This window comes from Tupaia chinensis, unplaced genomic scaffold (genome assembly GCF_000334495.1).
Source record: "Tupaia chinensis unplaced genomic scaffold, TupChi_1.0 Scaffold000063_1, whole genome shotgun sequence".
Taxonomy (NCBI): domain Eukaryota; kingdom Metazoa; phylum Chordata; class Mammalia; order Scandentia; family Tupaiidae; genus Tupaia; species Tupaia belangeri.
Genome location: NW_006159521.1, coordinates 3907593 through 3926899, shown reverse-complemented (window position 1 = coordinate 3926899; position 19307 = coordinate 3907593). Strand labels below are relative to the sequence as shown.

Below are 19307 nucleotides of genomic sequence, written 5' to 3'. Positions count from 1 at the left end.
TGGCTATGTTGCTGGACTCCCATGTAGTCGACCGCAGTTCAAGTCCCGGACCCGGAGGCTTAAACTCATACCGGGCATGTGTGCGTGCGTGCCCAAGATCCCGAGAGGAGAATGGAAGAGAAGGGACTGCAGCGTGGCCATCCCCCCTAGGGGGGTGATTTTTCACTTTCTGTCTCTCGGTCTTTTTCTGTCTTTCTGGTAAGTGCACACACCCTATAACAAAAAAAGTTAAAAAAAATATATTGCTTTGTGAAGAAAGCTAATTTGAAAGGACTGCATGCTATATTATTCCAATTACATGACATTCTGGAAATGGCAAAATTTTGGAGACAGTTAAAAAAAAAATCAGCGAGGGGCCCAGCTCTGTGGCTCAGAGGTAATGTGCTGCTCAAGAGAAGCAGGATCCCACATGGTGACAGCATTTCGATTCCCTGGCCAGGTCAGCTTCAAACATACCAGGCACGCACACAAGTGCCTAAGATCTGGCGGGCTGGAGGACTGGGGGAGAGAACTGTGGCAATGCACATCTTATGCAGCTGTGGAGTATGCTCAAGTCTCCCCCCACCATATACACACATGGTCTATCATGAATAAAAAGGGGGAAAATCAGCGATTCTAGAAGTTCTGGGTGATTCTTGAAGTTCTGGGTGAGAAGGGCAACATCAACAGTGGAGCAGGAAACGTACAGGGTAACCACTGCTGTACGTGACACGCATACACATGCAGATACATGTTAGACACGTGTGGAACCCATAAAATGTATGAGTGATCCTAGTTGTAAATCATGACTTCGGATGATACACATATCCACACTAGCTCATCACTGTAATGAACGCTGCGCTACTGCAAGAGCTTACAGGAGAGACTTGGGATGTGGACAAGTGGCAGCTCTCCACTCGATTCTTTCATAGACCTAAAGTTGCTCCAAAAAAAAAAAAAAAGGCCTATGTTTTTTCATTCTGCCAGAGGGTATGTGCTGAGAGAGAACAAGAGAGTAAGAGCAAGAGAAAGCACCCCCGAGGAGATGGCCACATGCACTCCTTCTCCCCATTTCTCCTTTCAGGATCTGGGCACAGGCATGAGCGTGTTTCTCAAGCCGCCAGGTCCAGGACTCGGACCACAGAGTTGGCCACGTCGGGTCCAGCTGCCTTCACCACAGCACCACCCGCTGGCTCAAAAGTCTATTTTTTTAAATTATGTAACTGACTATTTTTTTCCTTGAAATCCTAGATTTTCTTGAATATGTACCATGTCAGAACCAAAGGCAATCAAGCTCTTTTAAATAAATGTTTTATACATCTCATGAATAAAGGCTAACCTGACAAAATATGACAGCATATATGATAGTACAATGAAAAGAAGCTATAGCAAAGAAAAAAAGGAGAAAAATGATCTATATGGCTAAAAAAATGACTTTTCATAACTAAGTTTAAAAAACACTATGTAATACTGAAATGTATGACCAAGAGGATTTATTATTTATATATGAGGGGCCCTCAAAAAGTTTATAGAAAATGTGTATTATGGGGGCCGGCAGATGGCTTAGCAGTTACGTCGCTGGACTTCCACATGGCCACCCGCGGTTGAGTCTTGGAACTGGTGGCCTCAAACGACATTGGCATGTGTGTGTATGTGCCCAAGATCCAGGCAGGAGGATGGAGAAGGGACTGCAGCATGGCCATCCCCCAAGGGGCGTGATTTTTCACAATCCCTCTCACTCCCTCTCACTGTCTCTCTCTCTCTCTCTCTCCAGTAAGATCACATGCCCTAAGGCAAAAACCTCTTTAAAAAAAAAGAAGAAGAAAGAAAAAAAGGTATATTATAAAAGAAATATGTATGGATTTCAAAATGGATCTTGCACCAAAAAAGCTTGTGCTTGAATTCCATTTCTCCACTCTTTGAATTCCCCTCATACATAAAGGTTTTATTATCATATTAATGGTATATATGATACAACTTATAAAACCCTCAATTTGTCACATGTTGCACAAAGCACATCTTACTTTTTACTTAATCTAACTTTACTTCCCCAAATCAAATTATTATAGACAGATCCTAACCTCATTATACTTGATACCTTGTCAACCATTCCACCCTACAGCCTCCAAAGAACAATGAGTCTTTTGCCAACTAAGGATGATTTAAAATAAACTAATAAATATTGAAACATTTTGCATAAGCGGAATCACAGAAAACAACTTGTCCGGTAAGTAGCACAAAGTTCTAAAATACCACCCATTAAAGAGTATGTACTCGTATCAATTACCGCCTCTCCTATGAACCTTTTTTCCAGTTTTCCACTCCGACCCTCGACAGTTTCTCCAGACTCTACCACTCAAAACAAGGTAGCTACTTCTCCCGGTGTATCTCCATCGCATATACTCCCTGCAGTGTTTCTCAGTGTTTTGTAATTCATCTTTAAAAACATACACAAACAACAAAGGAGAAAACCACTTTCTTCCCCACCAACTGGCAATGAGTTCTGTGAAGGCATCTTTCCATCTCTGAGACTTCTCAACTAGCAATAAAAATAAGTATTCAATAAGTTTTACTAAATTAATATATGGTATATTAAATTCATAACAGGTATATGTTTATTCTCATCAAATTAAATATTACAAACTTAATACTTTTTAAGATTTCTCATGCCTTATCTTCTTTTTTACGTACCTGGTGATCCCAATATATGAAACTTCCTGCTTGTTTTCATTGTTAACCAGTGAAAGCCCCAGACTGTGAAGAGACAAGGTTATCTCATGATCAGCCTGCTCCATTTCTTCCGCCTGCAGCGCCTTGGAAACCAAGGCCACATCATCGGTGAAGAGCAAGACTCTCTGGCGGCCATCCAGGAATGACACCCAGTGGATCTGGATGTTTGCATCATATGGAAACTGTCCACATCCATCCTGGGGGACAGAAAGGCTTTTCATTAAACCCACAAGAAGTAAGTTTTCACTACATAAGGCTGGAGTATGGTAACTGAGAAAGATTAGAGAAGTTTAAAAAGCACGACTACAAAGTGGAAAACTTAGACCATCAAAATGGCATAAATTAAACAAAACTAACATTTAAAACGTAACCATGAATCATTCTCAAACAATGACAAAGATTAATATTGCTTAGTTTCTTTTGTTGTTGCTACTTATTTATGAGAAAGAAAGAGGAAGAGAGAGAAGAACAGAGAGAGAGAAGTGCTTTTGACAGTGTCTCCCCGTGCCATGATCCCTCTCCCTAGCCTCCCAACTAGCTAGGACTACGCCCGCACCACACCTGGTGTGTTCAGCTCGGCCTGGGAACCACGCTCAGCTCTCCATGCTGTTTATGTCTCAGTGCTGGCATTACCTGTGCACCACCACAACAATGAGCCAACAGTGCTTAGTTTTTTTATATCTAATTTGAGTTACTTAGTACTCAAGGGGCACTAGGCAGGGTCAAGGGTATTTACTGGTGGCACCAATGTTGTAAGATGACTACTTGACCCCAATCTAGAGAAGAGAACGGTTCAGAAGTTTATTAGAAAAGTAACCTGAGGGACCAGCAGTTAGCGTAATGGCTATGTCACTGGACTCCCATGTAGTAAACTGCAGTTCGAGTCCTGGACCCAGTGGCTTAAAACTCATGCTGGGCACGTGTGCATGTGTGCCCAAGATCCTGAGAGGATTGTGGAGGAGAAGGGATTGTGATGTGGCCATCCCCCCTGGGGGGTGATGTCTCACTTTCTGTCTCTCTGTCTCTCTCGCAAGCACACGTGCCCTATAGCAAAAATCTCTCCAAAAAAAAGAAAAGTAACCGCATACAAAACTAACCTAATTTATTCTTATACTTAAATGATCATTTATTAACACAGCAAATGTTAATATATCACAATGCCAAACAGTCAAATTATGGTGATCAGTTTATACTAAGTTTCACTAAGAACAGCCTTCTTGGGGCCAGCAAGTGGCATAGTGGTAAGGAGCTGAACTCCCACATGGCCGACTGTGGTTCAAGTCCCAGACCCAGTAGTTTGAAACTCATGTCAGAAATGTGTGTGTGTGTGTGTGTCCCCAAAATTCCAACAGGAGAATGAGGAGAGGGACTGCAGCATGGCCATCCCCCTGCGGGGCGATTTCTCGCTTTTTGTCTCTCTGGCTCTCTCTCTCTGGTGAGCACATGTGTCCTATAGCAAAAAAAAATAATAAAACCCTCTCAAAAATAAATAAATAAATAAAAAGAATAGCTTTCTTGGCTGGAAGCTTCATATAGCACTTAAAAACATAAGACTGGATTAGTTCAGTGCTTTCAGAGACTAAAATAATAAATTAATAATAAATCCCTCTTCATCCTGGACTTCATAACAACTCCTTTCAACAGGTAGTACAAATATCTACTATCTACTTTTCATTTCATGTTCTCTTGGAAATTAAAAAAAAAAAAAGAAAAAAAAAAGGAAGTTACCGACAGCATAGGAATAGCTAAGTTTTGTTCTTTAAAATTTATTTTTACTGTTAAGTTCCAACCTCCAAAACAGTGGTGCCATCTGTGAACCACCACAGCCGGGCCAAAAGCAAAATGGTTTTTATGTTCATTTTCTCAATTGTTTTGAAATTCCTTTCTCACTATTTTAATTCTATTAGGTTGTTGGGAAAGCCACAATGTATTTTTTTTCTGTTTTTCTATGCAAAACTGTGTCATGACTTCCAACCCAATATTAATTGAGAAACTTTTTTAAAAGAAGGTAAATTCTAGGACCAGCAGATGCAAAATGGTTGCGTCGACTCCCATGTAGTCGACCGCAGTTTGAGTTTCGAATCCTGTGGCTTAAAACTCATGCCGGGTACGTGTGCGTGTGTGTGTGTATGCTCTTAAGATCCCAAAATGAGAGTGGAGTAGAAGGGACTACAGCATGGTCATTCCCCCAGGGGGTGATTTCTCGCTTTCTGTTTCTGTCTCTCTCTCTCTGTCTCTTTGGCAAGTGCATGTACCCTATAGCAACAAATCTCTTAAAAATAAAAATAAAAGATAAATTCTCTAATCTGTACTTTCACTAATTAAAATTCAGTATTAAATGATACAGAAATACGGTTGTAGGTAAAGTCGTGCCTTATTTTTCTATACGAAAATGTGCCATGACTTTTCTGACAACCCAATACACTGCACAGAGGCATCTTCAAAACGTTCATGAACAATGTATATTATAAAGAAACTGTGAGGATCTCAAAACGGTTTTCGCGGCCTGGCTACTGTGGCACGGTGGTAGGACAAGTGCCCTGCAAGGCTGGGGCCATATGACTGTAGGTTCAGATCCTAAGGTCAGCCTGAACGACTCAGGGCTGGCTCACAGGTGCTTCAGAGCTGGAGGGGCTGGGGAAAAGGGACTGTGGAATGGCTCGACCCTGATGAAGGTACCTGTTCTCTCTTGTGCATACACACACACAATGAATTTTTTTTTTCCAACAAAACAAACTTCCAAGAACTTTTCCATTTTCCAAGAACTTTCTAAAATCTTCTAGTATTGCCGCCCTGCTTCCCATTCACTTTAGTTTTGCCTTTGTTTTCTCCTACTTCACAGTTTTCATATTTTTATAACTTAGTTGAGGACATCAGGCATACATTTTTAAACAACTGTTTAATTTTATTTTTTATTATCATTATTTAATTTGAGCAAGGAGAGATGAAAGAGAGTGTGAATGAGAAAGCAAACCGCCAGGTCTGAGACTCGAACCAAGATCAACCAAACACCTTACCACCACACCACCAGGCAGTTTTAATTTTCTTCAGATGTATACCTGCTCTCTGTATCTACATTGGAAGGCTAAATTTTTCTCATTAAGTATTTTTTTTCATAAACCTTATTTTTCTTTCTTAAGAGAGACTTTTACTATAGGGTGCATGGGCTCACCAGAGAAACAGAGACAGAAGTGAGAAATCACCCCCAGTGGGGATGGCCACACTGCAATCCCTTCTCCTCCATTCTCCTCTTGGGATAGCAGGTACGCACACACACACGCGCAGCATGAGTTTCAAGCTGCTGGGCCTGGGACTTAGACCACAGTCAGCCATGCGGGAGTTCAGTGACGTAACCGTTATGCCATCTGCAGGTCCCTATGTCTGTTTTTAGTCTTTATCTACAGGACACTTATGTTAGTTGGACAGAGAAAAGAGGGAAAGTAACAAATGATTCCCCAGGGAAAATGGCCAAACCACCATCCATTCTGCTCTCAGGATTTTGGGCATGCACACACATGTGCCTGGTATTCTTTTCAAGCCACTGGGTTCATGACTTGAAACATGCACTCAGACATGTGGGATCCAGCCATCTTAACCGTCTGCCACCAGACGGCCACCTTATGGTGCTTTTTTCCTGCTTATTTACACTTAAATGAAAGAGCTGCTCAGACCTGGTATCTGCCAACAATGTACAGATTTCCACTTGGGCCTGGGCAAAACTCGCTACTCAGATCAACTTAAGTGGAAAAAGGTAAAGGCAATTCCCTTGAGTTATTAATAACTGGCAACCTGCCTGCAGACTCAGGTGGAGCCATCTGCTTTTCCCACTGCCTGGTTCTCTAACACCAAACAGAAGGAAAACATTCAAAACTAAAATTCTGGGGCCGGCAGGTGGCATGGTGGTTAAGGTGCTGGATTCCCACATGGCCGAACACGGCTTGAGTCCTGGACCTGGTAACTTTGGTTGTCTCTCTCTCTCTCCCCCTCCCTCTCTCTCTCTCTCTCTCTCTCTCTCTCTCTGTGTGTGTGTGTGTGTATGTGTGGGTGCACAAACAGTCAAATTTAAAAAATAATGATGAATAAAATTTTAAAAAAACCTGAAATCCCAGCATACACTGTCACCTGGATTCTTTCTAGATCTGCCTACATATCTAGACCTTGACACCCTCTTCCACAATGTCAATGACGCTTTCTCCCTAGTGGAAGTGTGCTGCTTCACTAGGAGTTGTGGCTGCTGAGTTGTAAGTATTCAGTGTGAGGAGAAAGAAACTAATACCACATAGTACAAGGTCTCCTGGGAGAGCTCTGTGTCTCTGAGCCAGAACGCCAAGAGTATGAGAGATTCTTAGCCTCTTCCATCCACTTACAACTTTCTGTTTTTCTGCTGTAAATGCAAAGCATGAACAAACCAACAGAGAACCATGAAACTGTCATGGTGAAAATCACTTGAATTTTCTTACAACAGAGGACCTCTAAGCTAAATTTTTCACCAAGTAAGTCTAACCCTTTAATGGGTATCTCAGAGAGAGTATAGAAGAGGATAATTCAGTCACTGCTGGCTAATTATCATTTTAAAGCAAAAGTTAAAGAGAGTCTCTCTCTTTTTTTTTTTTTTTTTTAAACATGTTTTGCTATAGGTTGTGTGCACTCACAGGAGACAGAAAGAAGGAAAATGAGAAACTACCTCCCGGGGGGATGGCCATGCACAACCCTCCTCCTCCATTCTCCTCTTGGGATTTTGGGCACACAAGCACAAGTGCCTGGTGTGATTTACAAGCTTTTTAATGACTGGAATCACAATGCACTATGACACTCTCTGAGCTCTTTTATCACTGAATATCTTCCTACAAAAACGGGATGATCTATCCCTCACACAGAAGCAACACCTTCATTAGATGGCAAGCTAGTAGATGAATCCATAGACTCTGAGACTCTGGAAGAGGCCTAAGTTATTCACCGAATAACCTATCCGGTTAATTTAGGTATCTAAAAAAATAAATATGGCATCAAATTTCTTATGTGGGAAATCTGCATACAATCAGACTCTAGTAATTAATAAAACACACCACCTTACTTAGGAAAATAAACCTAAAAACTTCACAGCCAACATGACATGACAATGTTCAAAATAAAGTTGTTTTTCACTTAGTTTTACTATTCCTTCCTTTTAACAAAAAGTAAATAAAAACGGTGCTTTACTGGTGTTGGGTAAGATAAAACAGACCTATTTTAAAATCACAAGTCATAAGTTGTCTGTGACTGTGGACGACTTTGTTCTTTGCTTCTTCTGTTTTTCTGTTTCCTGTAATGCATATATTAACTTTTAAAACATAAAGGTTATTTTTAAAACCTGGAAAAGAAAAATCCCAAGTAGAGACTAGCAGATGGTGTCATTGTTATATCGCTGGACTCCCATGTAGTCCACTACGGTTCAAGTTCTGGACCTGGTTGCTTCAAACTCATGCTGGGCATATGTGTGAGTGTACCCAAAACCCTGAGAGAAGAATGAAAGAGAAGGAACTGCACCACGGCCATCCTCCAAAGGGGTGATTTCTCACTTTCTGTCTCTCTGTGTCTCTCTCCAGTGAGTGTATGCACCCTATAGTAAAAATCTCTCTTAAAAATAAAAAAAAGTACAATCATTAGTAAATTACTTTGGTTGGTCTAAGATAAGACATCTTGAACATTACAATACTGATATGAATTACTTGCAATCCTAAAGTCTAAAGGTAACTTATTCTGAAAACACTTCCAATTCACTTTTGGTGCCGTCAGGACAGACAGAATAGGGATGAGTCCGTCCCGTTCCTCACCCCCAGCAGTGCATCCAGCACCCATCTGCATCAGTGATACCTTTAGGAGATCGTGTTCCCCCACATTGGCTGCGTATCTCCATGTGAGTTTCCTGGCACCAGTAGGATCTGCCCAGGCAAAAAGTCGAGCTTGTTGTGGCAGCAATTCCATTGCTTCCTGGGACCCGCTGCGATGCAATGACAGAGGACATTAGAGTGTCTCTACCTTGAGAAACCCAGGCCTGCCGTTTACTGAGCAACAGATCAACACGAATTCCTATGAAATGGCCTCAATTAATAAAACACAACTCTGCCTAAATGTAAGTACCCAAAGATATATGCTACAGAACATTCTGAATTGATCCAGACAGAATTATACCAATGGAATCTACACAGATAGACAGACAGGGGCATCCGACCCACCTGGAGAAATGGCTGTGAATAGTAAACATGCTTAGTGGGACCTCGTGCAAAGCTTTGACTTAAACTTCATATCCAAATGCAGCACTTAAGGTATGTTACAGGTTTCAGAAGGAAAAATAAATAAATAAATAGATCCATATTGTTACTACTTGAGTGTGGTCTGTGAGCCAGCACTACAACTACCTGAGGGCTGGCTGGATTTGTAAAGTCCTGGACCCCACTCAAAACCTAATGAACTGGAATCTGCATCCTTAACAAGATTGCCAAGAGATTTTAAAATCAACTATTAAAGCTTAACAAGTATTATCTATATAATATTTTTTTAATTCCAGAGAACTAAAAAAAATTAAAAATCCGACGAGTTTTCAAGCACACTATGTACTTCTAAATCTCACAGGAGTCATGCCATGAGAATGGAAAAAACAGAAAAATCTCCAAGGAATTTATTTGTACAATGTATATATACACATATAATATGCACCTATAAACATATACACACATAAACATACACATACTTGTGTGTATATAAATACGTGTGTATGTGTATATTTGTATCTGTATGTGTGTAGATACTCATTATTATCATATATTAACTGGACTTAAAATTGTTATACCACTAAATAATGGCATATCCAAACCAAATCACAGTACAGTCAGAGCAACAACGTTGCCCCCAGCCTGTTCTGTACTCTCAGTACCGCTGTCCACTCAATCTTCTGTAACCCCTAACCAAAAACACTAGGGAGAGCCTCACTGAGCACCGCCACACTACAGAGGAAATATAATATTTAAATAGGTTTGCAATTCCTTAGCTCCCATTTTAAAAAAGCTCCAAACCTAAAGACTTCCTTGTACTAAGATGTGCTGTCAAAAGTCATTCAGCAACCTGACAAACTGAGGTGAGACCATTAATGGTTTCTATTTATCCTATTTAGCGATAATTGTTGCAAAAATATGACCGTGTTTGATCACAGAACACTACCTCAAAACGTGCGAGGTTGTTAGCAATGAACGGCAAGTGCTCCATACTACCACTGTAAAATCTGACATCTGGATCCACGTGTTTCCTGGCAAGGACTGTGGACCAATAAAGGCAGGTCACATTTTGCATGAACCCTTCTCACATACCTCTGTTTATATGTGAGGCTGTCCCATGGCGTGTGGTTTATTATCAGGGCAGGTGCAGATCCCTCGTGGTAATCAGAAAACGTTATGACGGTTGAATGTTCAGCAGTGTTTACGTCCACCAAGATACCCCCATTCTGTTGGAGAAAAAAATATATATGTTTGACACACTGGTTTAACCTGCACTTACACGTGGAATTTCAATGAGTTATTTAAAGTTTTCTTTTTTTTTCTTAAGTTCTTACTAAAAAGCAAACCAATCTGATCTCTTCCACATATACGTATGACATTATATATTGTTACAACAGCACCTTCAAATAATTACCAGATTTCTATAGCATGGTTTAATGAATATTTTACAGTGGAAAGGACAGGTGTGGCTGCTAGACTGTGAGGAGGAAACGTGCTTGCTAGAGAGTGGGCGATGGGTGGCGGATGTGAGGAAAAACAATCTGTAGGACAGTCATGGCTGCCTAGAAGTCTTATTTGTCTGTTAAACTAGTCTGCAGATTGTTTCGTGAATGCTTTATTCAATTATGAAAGTTCAAGTGCAATAATGTTTGAAGACTATAAATGATAAACTTATGCTTACAAAAGAAAAACAAAACTTTTCATATTGCCTGGAAATATCAGGTCATTGGAAAAGTTACGATGCATTTTTGCACAGAAAAACATGAAAATATAGGTCAAGACTTTTCTGACAACCCAATAGTTCACTCCAGTGTGTATCTGTGAATTTACTTGTCATCACAAGAGCACTTTGTCTAAAAGAAAGGGCCCAAGTGTGCAAAATGTTCACATTCTTTTGTGAAATTAATTGTAGCTTATTTTTAGTTTGTATCTGTAAGTTACTATTAGAAACATTACCTGTATTTTTTGTTATATACAACTTTATTAAAAAATAATAAATGCATACAAAGAGCTGAGAAAACAAAGACAGATTTTTAAAAATCAAAGACATTTTATTTTCAAATAGGAAAACTTACCAGATCTTCTAAGCTCAATAAGGTGCCATTATCCTGTCGGTTATAAAAGAACGGTTTGGAAGAACCTTCATAGCCCACCACTCTTACACAAAGTTTGCCCGACAAATTTTCAGGCCAAAATGGAAGGCACTAAAAACAGAAAAATTATTATCAGTCTTAAAATAAAGCTGTGGTACAGAAAAGTTTTCAATTCTAAATGTGATCTTGGTTAAATTATTATTGTTTCTTAAGAGCCCTACACAGCTCATAAAGATTACCAACAGGGGCTGGGCCATGGCACAGTGGTAATGGAAGTGGGCCCATATGGTTAAGTCCTAGGTTTGTGCCCCAGGACCTCCCTGTGCATGCCAAGCACATGCACATACACACACCCACAAACATCATACATGTCCATGATTCCAGGATGGCTGCCATGGGATAGACTGTGGTATGAGGACTCTGGACTCTGTTGGGGATGCCTATATCTCTATCTCTATCTCTGTCTCTCTCTCATGGGAGAAATGAATAGATGAACTTTAAAACATAAAAATAAAAGATTATTAACAGTATAATGACTATTTACAAAGTCAAATAAATTTAACCATGGGCCAGTCAGTGGCATAATGGGGAAGGCAGCTGGATCCCACATGGCAGGCTACATGGTTCAAGTTCCAGACCCAGTGGCTTAAAAAACATGCTGGGCATGTGTGCCCAAAATCCCAAGAGAATAGAAGAGAAGGGACTGTAGTGTAACTATCCCCAGAGGGGATGTTTCTCACATTCCCTCTCTCTCCAGCAAACACACACACCCTACAGCAAATGGGGGGGAAAAATCACCAGGAAAAATGCAGATACATTAGTTTGTATGTACTAGTGGTATAATTATAGACACTGTAATTACAGACTAAGAATGCCTCAATTATCTTGAATGTTTTAAAACATTTGCTTTTGTGTATAACCCATTTTAACTCATTAATGCATGACAAGTTCTTTTGCAGAGTATATTATCTTAGCTAAATCAGAAAGACAACAGACAGCAGGAAAAAAAACACCACAGACCTTGCTGGAAGTCCTGACCCTATTTTCCTAGCCAATTGATCTTAATTAAACCATATTAATTAAACTCAACTTCTTTGAGCCTTACTTTTCTTGTCCATAAAACACAGATTTTAGTTCCTAAAATAATACAAAATACCCTTCTGCTATAGAATACTATCTCTGTCTCTCTCTCATGGGAGAAATGAATAGATGAACTTTAAAACATAAAAATAAAAGATTATTAACAGTATAATGACTATTTACAAAGTCAAATAAATTTAACCATGGGCCAGTCAGTGGCATAATGGGGAAGGCAGCTGGATCCCACATGGCAGGCTACATGGTTCAAGTTCCAGACCCAGTGGCTTAAAAAACATGCTGGGCATGTGTGCCCAAAATCCCAAGAGAATAGAAGAGAAGGGACTGTAGTGTAACTATCCCCAGAGGGGATGTTTCTCACATTCCCTCTCTCTCCAGCAAACACACACACCCTACAGCAAATGGGGGGGAAAAATCACCAGGAAAAATGCAGATACATTAGTTTGTATGTACTAGTGGTATAATTATAGACACTGTAATTACAGACTAAGAATGCCTCAATTATCTTGAATGTTTTAAAACATTTGCTTTTGTGTATAACCCATTTTAACTCATTAATGCATGACAAGTTCTTTTGCAGAGTATATTATCTTAGCTAAATCAGAAAGACAACAGACAGCAGGAAAAAAAACACCACAGACCTTGCTGGAAGTCCTGACCCTATTTTCCTAGCCAATTGATCTTAATTAAACCATATTAATTAAACTCAACTTCTTTGAGCCTTACTTTTCTTGTCCATAAAACACAGATTTTAGTTCCTAAAATAATACAAAATACCCTTCTGCTATAGAATACTGGATAAATTGTATTTCTAAATAAAAATACTATTGTTATCACACCTACATCAAAAGTAGGCACTTGTTTTTTGCCATGACATCAGAGATGATTCTAAGCACCCTGAAAAGACTGAGCCTGTCAGCTCTTTACATTTGCTTACAGTATTACTGGAATCCTTTTTGAGCCCTTTGCTAAGAATTTTAGAAACAACTAACTTCCGGTGGCTGGATGATGGCACAGGGTAAAACGTGACATTAGACCAGGCTGACCCATGGGGAAGGTTGTTGCTCACATGTGAAACTTCCTGAGTACCTCAGACACAGCATGCCCACTCACCAGCGCTGGCTGATGCTGGTGGTGGACTGCAGCAGAATCAAGACTTTGTTGGGACAGTGTCTCTTTGTCTCTCTTTCTGTCTCTTCTGCTCATGAAAGAAGTAAAGAAATCAACATACATACATACACACAAATAACTTTAGGTTGTTTTTTTGTTTTGTTTTGGCCATAGGGTATGTGACTTCGCCAGAGAGACAGAAGCAGAGAGAGGGAAAGAGAGAAATTGCCCCCGAAGAGGGATGGCCATGCTGCAATCCCTTTTCCTCCAAGATTTTGAGCATACACGCACATGTGCCCTGTGTGATTTTCAAGCCACCAGGTCTGAAACTCAAACCACGGTTGGCCATGAGGAAGCATTTTAACTACCACACCACCTGCTGGTCCCAAGAATCTTTTTTTTTTTTTCCTTTAAGATATACCAAAGAATGGAAAAATAATCTTCAGCTATCCTAAGGGTCAACTGGTTTGGCTGAAAACTCAGTTAAAGTCATGTAAACCTGCTGATTGTCAGGACAGCCAAAAGTCATTCTTCTTAAATTCTTTATTACAACCAAGGAAAGAAAATATTCTAAAATTATTACCTCATTTCTTTACCTCTTCAAACCTTACTGAGTCTACAAAGTTTAGTCAAATCCCACCTCTTCTGTGAAAATTTACACCTCTTAATCTAGACTACCATGATGTCACCTAGCAATAACTTCATTTACCTTAAAAAAGTGAGAAACTGTTTTTTTTATAAAGTAAGAGAGCTGAATTTTAGTTAATTTTCAAGAAAACTTCTAGTAGTCAGAAATTCTACAACCATCTGTAACTTAAAATACACTATCTTTTCTTCCCACGAATTAATATATATGAGTTCTAGGTGCCTCTACCAAGATGATAGCTTATTAAATATTAAAAAAATTGTCTTGATAAATGAGGCAACACATAATACATTGCCTCTATGCATTTTTCAGAGTACAAAACCACTTTCTACACATGCAAGAACTGTAGAGTAACTCTTAGTCACCTGGACTGGACTAGTAGTAAAGATTATCAAAAATTTTCCTTTGAAAAAAACATATGCCTACAGTGTGAAAGAAAAATCTTTCAAGCTGGCTGTCATATTTTAAATATGAGAGCAGACTATGACAAAGAAATACGCACAACTCTGATTTATGTGTCAATATTTACTTGTATAAATTAGGAATCAGTTATCCTGGAGGGAAGCTGTTACCTCTGAGGAAGCGACATAGTGCCACTTGTTGGTTGGCACTGAGCCGTCAGAAGCGATCTCACCGACTTCTAGTTCTAACGATGACTTGTTTGCGATGGTACAGAAGGGAGTCAGAGTAACTATCCGTGAGAGGTTAAAGCTGCTCATTTTGATGCTAACGCCAACCTACAGGAAGGAAACAAGCTCGTTTTCCAGGATTTTAGCGATCCCTTTCAAATAAATGAATATATCTCCATTCACCTGCAGACTTCTTAAAATGTTTTAAAATTAAGATTCTCGATTCCTCCAGACCTTACAACCACTATAAGTTATAGTCTACTACTGATTATCTTCTAAGAAGAAAAATCTGGGTTCCTTAGTTTTGCTCCATCAAAAACCAGTTCAAAAAATATCAATGGGTAATTTAATTAGTGATTATTTGCAATAATAGGTTTAATTGTCTAGTGTTCACTTTTTAACATCCCAAACATAAACTGCTTTATGATTACTGTTTAAGTTCAAGTTTTTATGCTTTATTAACTGTTATCAATAAAAAAATTCAAAGCAATAATAAAACAGGTCAACTAGCATCAGATGATTCAGATTTTCATAGATACATTTAAGATTTAAAAATTATTTGCCAAAGGGCGACAAAGAATGACAATTATAATAAACTGTGAATACTTACCGAATCGCTCACTTCAATTTGCTGCCTTAAACTTAGACAAATACAAGTTTAATTTGGATATCAGTGCCACAGAAACTCACAAGGATAATGGCCATCCAATCCATACTTTGAATTTAAATTTCTGTACCCAGTCTGTTCACTGAACTAAAGAAAAAGTAACTGGAGTCAAAGTCCCATAACAGGCAGCATCTTACCAGGTATTCCATGTTGTGGGCAGGGCACTTCACACACCCGTAACTTCCCACTGTGTCCAAGGAGAAACTACTGGACCAGTCACTTGTTGAAATTTTTAACTGTACCTATATCAGAGAACAAACACCAGCAGTTAAGAAACATAAATGATTGGAACCAGCAGATGGGGTAATGGTTACATCGCTGGACTCCCATGTAGTCGACTGCTGTTTGAGTCCTGGACTTGGCAAGTTAAAATTCATGCCGGGCACATGTGCGTGCCCAAAATCCTGATAGGAGAATGGAGGAGAAGGGATTACAGTGTGACCATACCCCTGAGGGGTGATTTCTCACTTTCTGTCTCTCTGTCTCTGTGTAGATCAAATGAGCCCTATAGCAAAAACAAAACAAAATAAAACAAAACAAAAACCTCTCTTTAAAAAAATGACTACTATTTATAAATTTTATTTCATAGAAAGTTGCTCGACCAATTCAAATTTCTTTCACATTATGAAACACAAAATAATATAATCGGAACTATTAATATATTGCAAATGATAAGAGAACCACAGAAAATTCTAGGGGGCAGGAGAACAGAAGTAAAGCTGGGACCTTCTCAATGAACCGTGTAATGAGTGTAGTGAATTAAAAGACATATACCAATGAGATGTTATGTCAAATGAATCATAATGCAGGATGATGCTTTCTACTGTTACACTGATCACACAGAGCTAACAAATTCTTAAAATAGTGTCACAGAGAGAACATTCAGCAGGCGTGAAAGGAAAGGCATCGTCATGAGTAGAATGGAAGATAATAGACATAGTTACTGCCCTCAGTGAACTTCCAACTAAACAGAGAGAATAGAAGGTGCATACTAATGATGATGATGCACGGCCCAATGTGATCAAAGCCATACAAGAGGTACAAAATGCAATCATGGTGAGGGGTGGACAGTCTACCTCTGGCTCTTGGATTTGGATAAAGTCTTATAGAAGAGACCTAACTCTGGCCCTGCATTGGTCTCCCCCAACAGCCCACTCACCTATATATGAACAACCTTAGGACAACTAGCGGAGTTCAGACACATAAGTGGGTAATTATAATACCACATGTAAACGGTTCTCAAAGAAGTCCCTGGACTAGCAGCAACTGCCATCAACTGAGAATCTTAGAAATGCAAATTCTCAGGCCCTACCCAGACCTACTAAATGAAACTCTGGGCAAGACCATGGTTTTAAAAGCCCTTTAGGTGATTCTAATGAATGCTGAAATTTAAGAATCACTACTCTATAAGGACATGAATGGGACACTAGACCCATTTTATTTTACCTTGTTTTTTACAATTTTAATTGTCAGAAGGGATATGCATTTGCCAAAGAGAAACAGAGAGAGAGAGAAGGAGAGAGAGAAAGCACACTTCCAGTGGGGCCTGGTTACACTGTAATCCTTTCTCCTCCATTTCTCCATCCTGCCAGGATGCTAGACATGCATGTACACGCGCCTGGAGTACTTTTTAAGCCACTATTGCCAGGATTCGAACTGCGGTCAGCTACATGGGATCTGGTTTCCTTAACCATTAGGCTACAAGGCCAGCATAAGACCTGTTTTAAATGGTTAGAAAATGTTGGGGCCAACAGGTAGTGTGGGGGTTAAGGGCGCTGGACTCCCACACGGTCAACCACAGTTTGGGTCCTGGACATGACAGCTTGCTTTCTCACTTTACCTTTCTCTTCTCTCTCTCTCATAAAATTAAAATCAATAGATAGATAGATAAATAAAGTAATTCTAAGAAAAAAAGAAAGAAAGAAAGAAAATCTTTATAAATATACCAGGCCTGAGCAGAATGCCAAAGGATAAATAGCAGGTAACTTGAAGAACACTTTCGGGGAAAGTAAAGAAAAAGCCTTAGGGGTGAAGTACATGAAAAACGTGTAGAGGGCAGAAGCTGGACAGGTTCTTGGTGAGGAATACAGGGCATGAGTCTAAAGAGGGAAGAGGGACTAGAGAATAAAGGACCAGGCTTGGTTATTATGTTTTTGCCCCAAAGACCTGACTTAGTGGCACACGGACTCAGCCAATTTAAGCCAACTTCCACTGTTGCATCTTTAGAACTTTCATTTCATCACTGGGAAAGTACATAAAATCAAGCTATTCTATCTGACACCACTTCAGGAACAGAACAGTGTGACCGAGCCTGGGAACACTACTGCTGGAAGTTCTTAACTTCCCACCTGATTATTAATTCCTTACGTCTCCTTGGACCTAATTCATACCCATGGCACTTAGTGCTAAGGTTACCATGGTTTTAGGGGAGGCAAGTCATTCTGAAGTCTCTAGATTAGTTGTTCATCTATTTTTTACTTGTTATATGGATAACAACATACCTTATTTTTACTGAAAATATTCTTTTTCTTAAAAGAGAATAAAATAATGTCCCTGAAATCCGCTGGGTGTTTCACATGAATGTCTTCTGAACGATACTGCAGAACCCGCGACGTCTTGTTGATTAGCCAATAGGGACTGAAGACAGACAGCACCAGTCGGCTGCCGAGTCGCCGGACGTGTATCGACAGGTCGACTGTCATTACTTCTGTTGAGTCGGAAGAAAAACACACGAGAAAGAACTCGGGCAGCGTATCAGATATGCGGAAATGTCCACTCCAGTTCTTGCCCTGGTATTTCACCAGGACTAACTCCATTATTTCTCCACTGATTCTCGAATGCAGAACGTCAGCCGCACTGCCTTCTGCGAGCTCATGGGTTTCTGCCGTTCCCTAAAAACAAATGAAAACTCTGCTTAGAGATTATTTTAAAACCTCTGAAATTGCAAAACCTAGGTCTCACACAAATACTAATAACTATCAGATGCAGTTAACTGCCAAGTTCCATGTTTACATATCATTAATGCCCAATAATCACTAAGGACTAAAAAGAAAACACTGTACCATAGCCACAGGTAGAAATGGTCTCCAGGCCACAAGACTGGGTTTAGGGACCCTGGCCGCTTCCATTAGAGCTGCATCACCCAAGAGCATAGAAGGGCCTGGGCCTCTGCTTCTTCCCCTAGTCGCATCCCATGCCTAACAGTCCCCTATAAATGGGATAAGGAAAGCAACGTCCTGCTAGTCCGCAAACTAAGTAAGGTAGAATTATTTTTAAACAAATAATAGCAACATATAAATCAGGTTTTCTTATGGATAGCGTTTCTTATATAAATACTACTTAGTTCATTTAATTAATGTTCATCTCCACAATTCAGGAATGGCTCACTGTCAGATAAAGAAGAGAAATAATTTCAGTTTGAAATACTTTCCAGACATTCATTCATTCATTCATTCATTTATTTATTTATTTATTGGAGAGTTTTTTGCTATAGGGTGTGTGTGCTCATCAGAAAGAGAGAGACAGACGGAAAGAAAGCAAGAAATCACTCCCCAGGGGGCTTTGGCTATGCTACAATCCCTTCTCCTCCATTCTCCCTTCGGGATCCTGGGCATACATGTACACATGCCCGACGTGAGTTTAAACCACCAGGTCGGGACTCGAACCACAGTCGACTACATGGGAGTCCAGCAACACAGCAATTACACCAACTGTGGGTCCCAACTTCTAACATTTTAATTATCATGCTGTGTACAAATTTTAACATATTGATCATAACCCATCTCTAAAATATGTTCCTCATTCCTAGGACAGATAATAATAATTTTTATTTTCAACAGGACCTTGGGACCAAATACTCATAATATTAACTTTCAAATAAAAGTATTACTTTAAGTATTTCCTCATTGGCTTTTTTCTAATCTTTAGTTATTGACATTTTACTTGAAAAAGAGATGATAATGATTCTTAATGTAGATGCAGCAGAAAAACGGCAAAAATCAAGAAGTAAAACTGCCTCGGCTGGAATCCAGCTCCCCAGTTTACTAGCTGTGTAGTCTGAGTCCCTTGTTGAACCTGTGGCTCTGCTGCCATCTGTGCAATGAG

The 19307-nt window shown here is 39.7% G+C and overlaps 1 protein-coding gene across 1 annotated transcript in view; it reads right to left on the bottom strand.

Annotated features, from left to right (window-relative positions):
- The window catches only part of VPS13C (vacuolar protein sorting 13 homolog C), a 203215-nt gene that overhangs the window by 44833 nt on the left and 139075 nt on the right, over positions 1-19307 (bottom strand). Inside the window, exons 61-67 of the mRNA XM_014593070.2 lie at positions 17705-18094; positions 15341-15445; positions 14480-14644; positions 11036-11164; positions 10053-10186; positions 8563-8689; positions 2671-2906 (exon numbers count right to left, since the gene is read on the bottom strand). Coding sequence (XP_014448556.1) covers positions 2671-2906; positions 8563-8689; positions 10053-10186; positions 11036-11164; positions 14480-14644; positions 15341-15445; positions 17705-18094 — 1286 coding nt within the window. The remainder of the gene's footprint in view (positions 1-2670; positions 2907-8562; positions 8690-10052; positions 10187-11035; positions 11165-14479; positions 14645-15340; positions 15446-17704; positions 18095-19307) is intronic.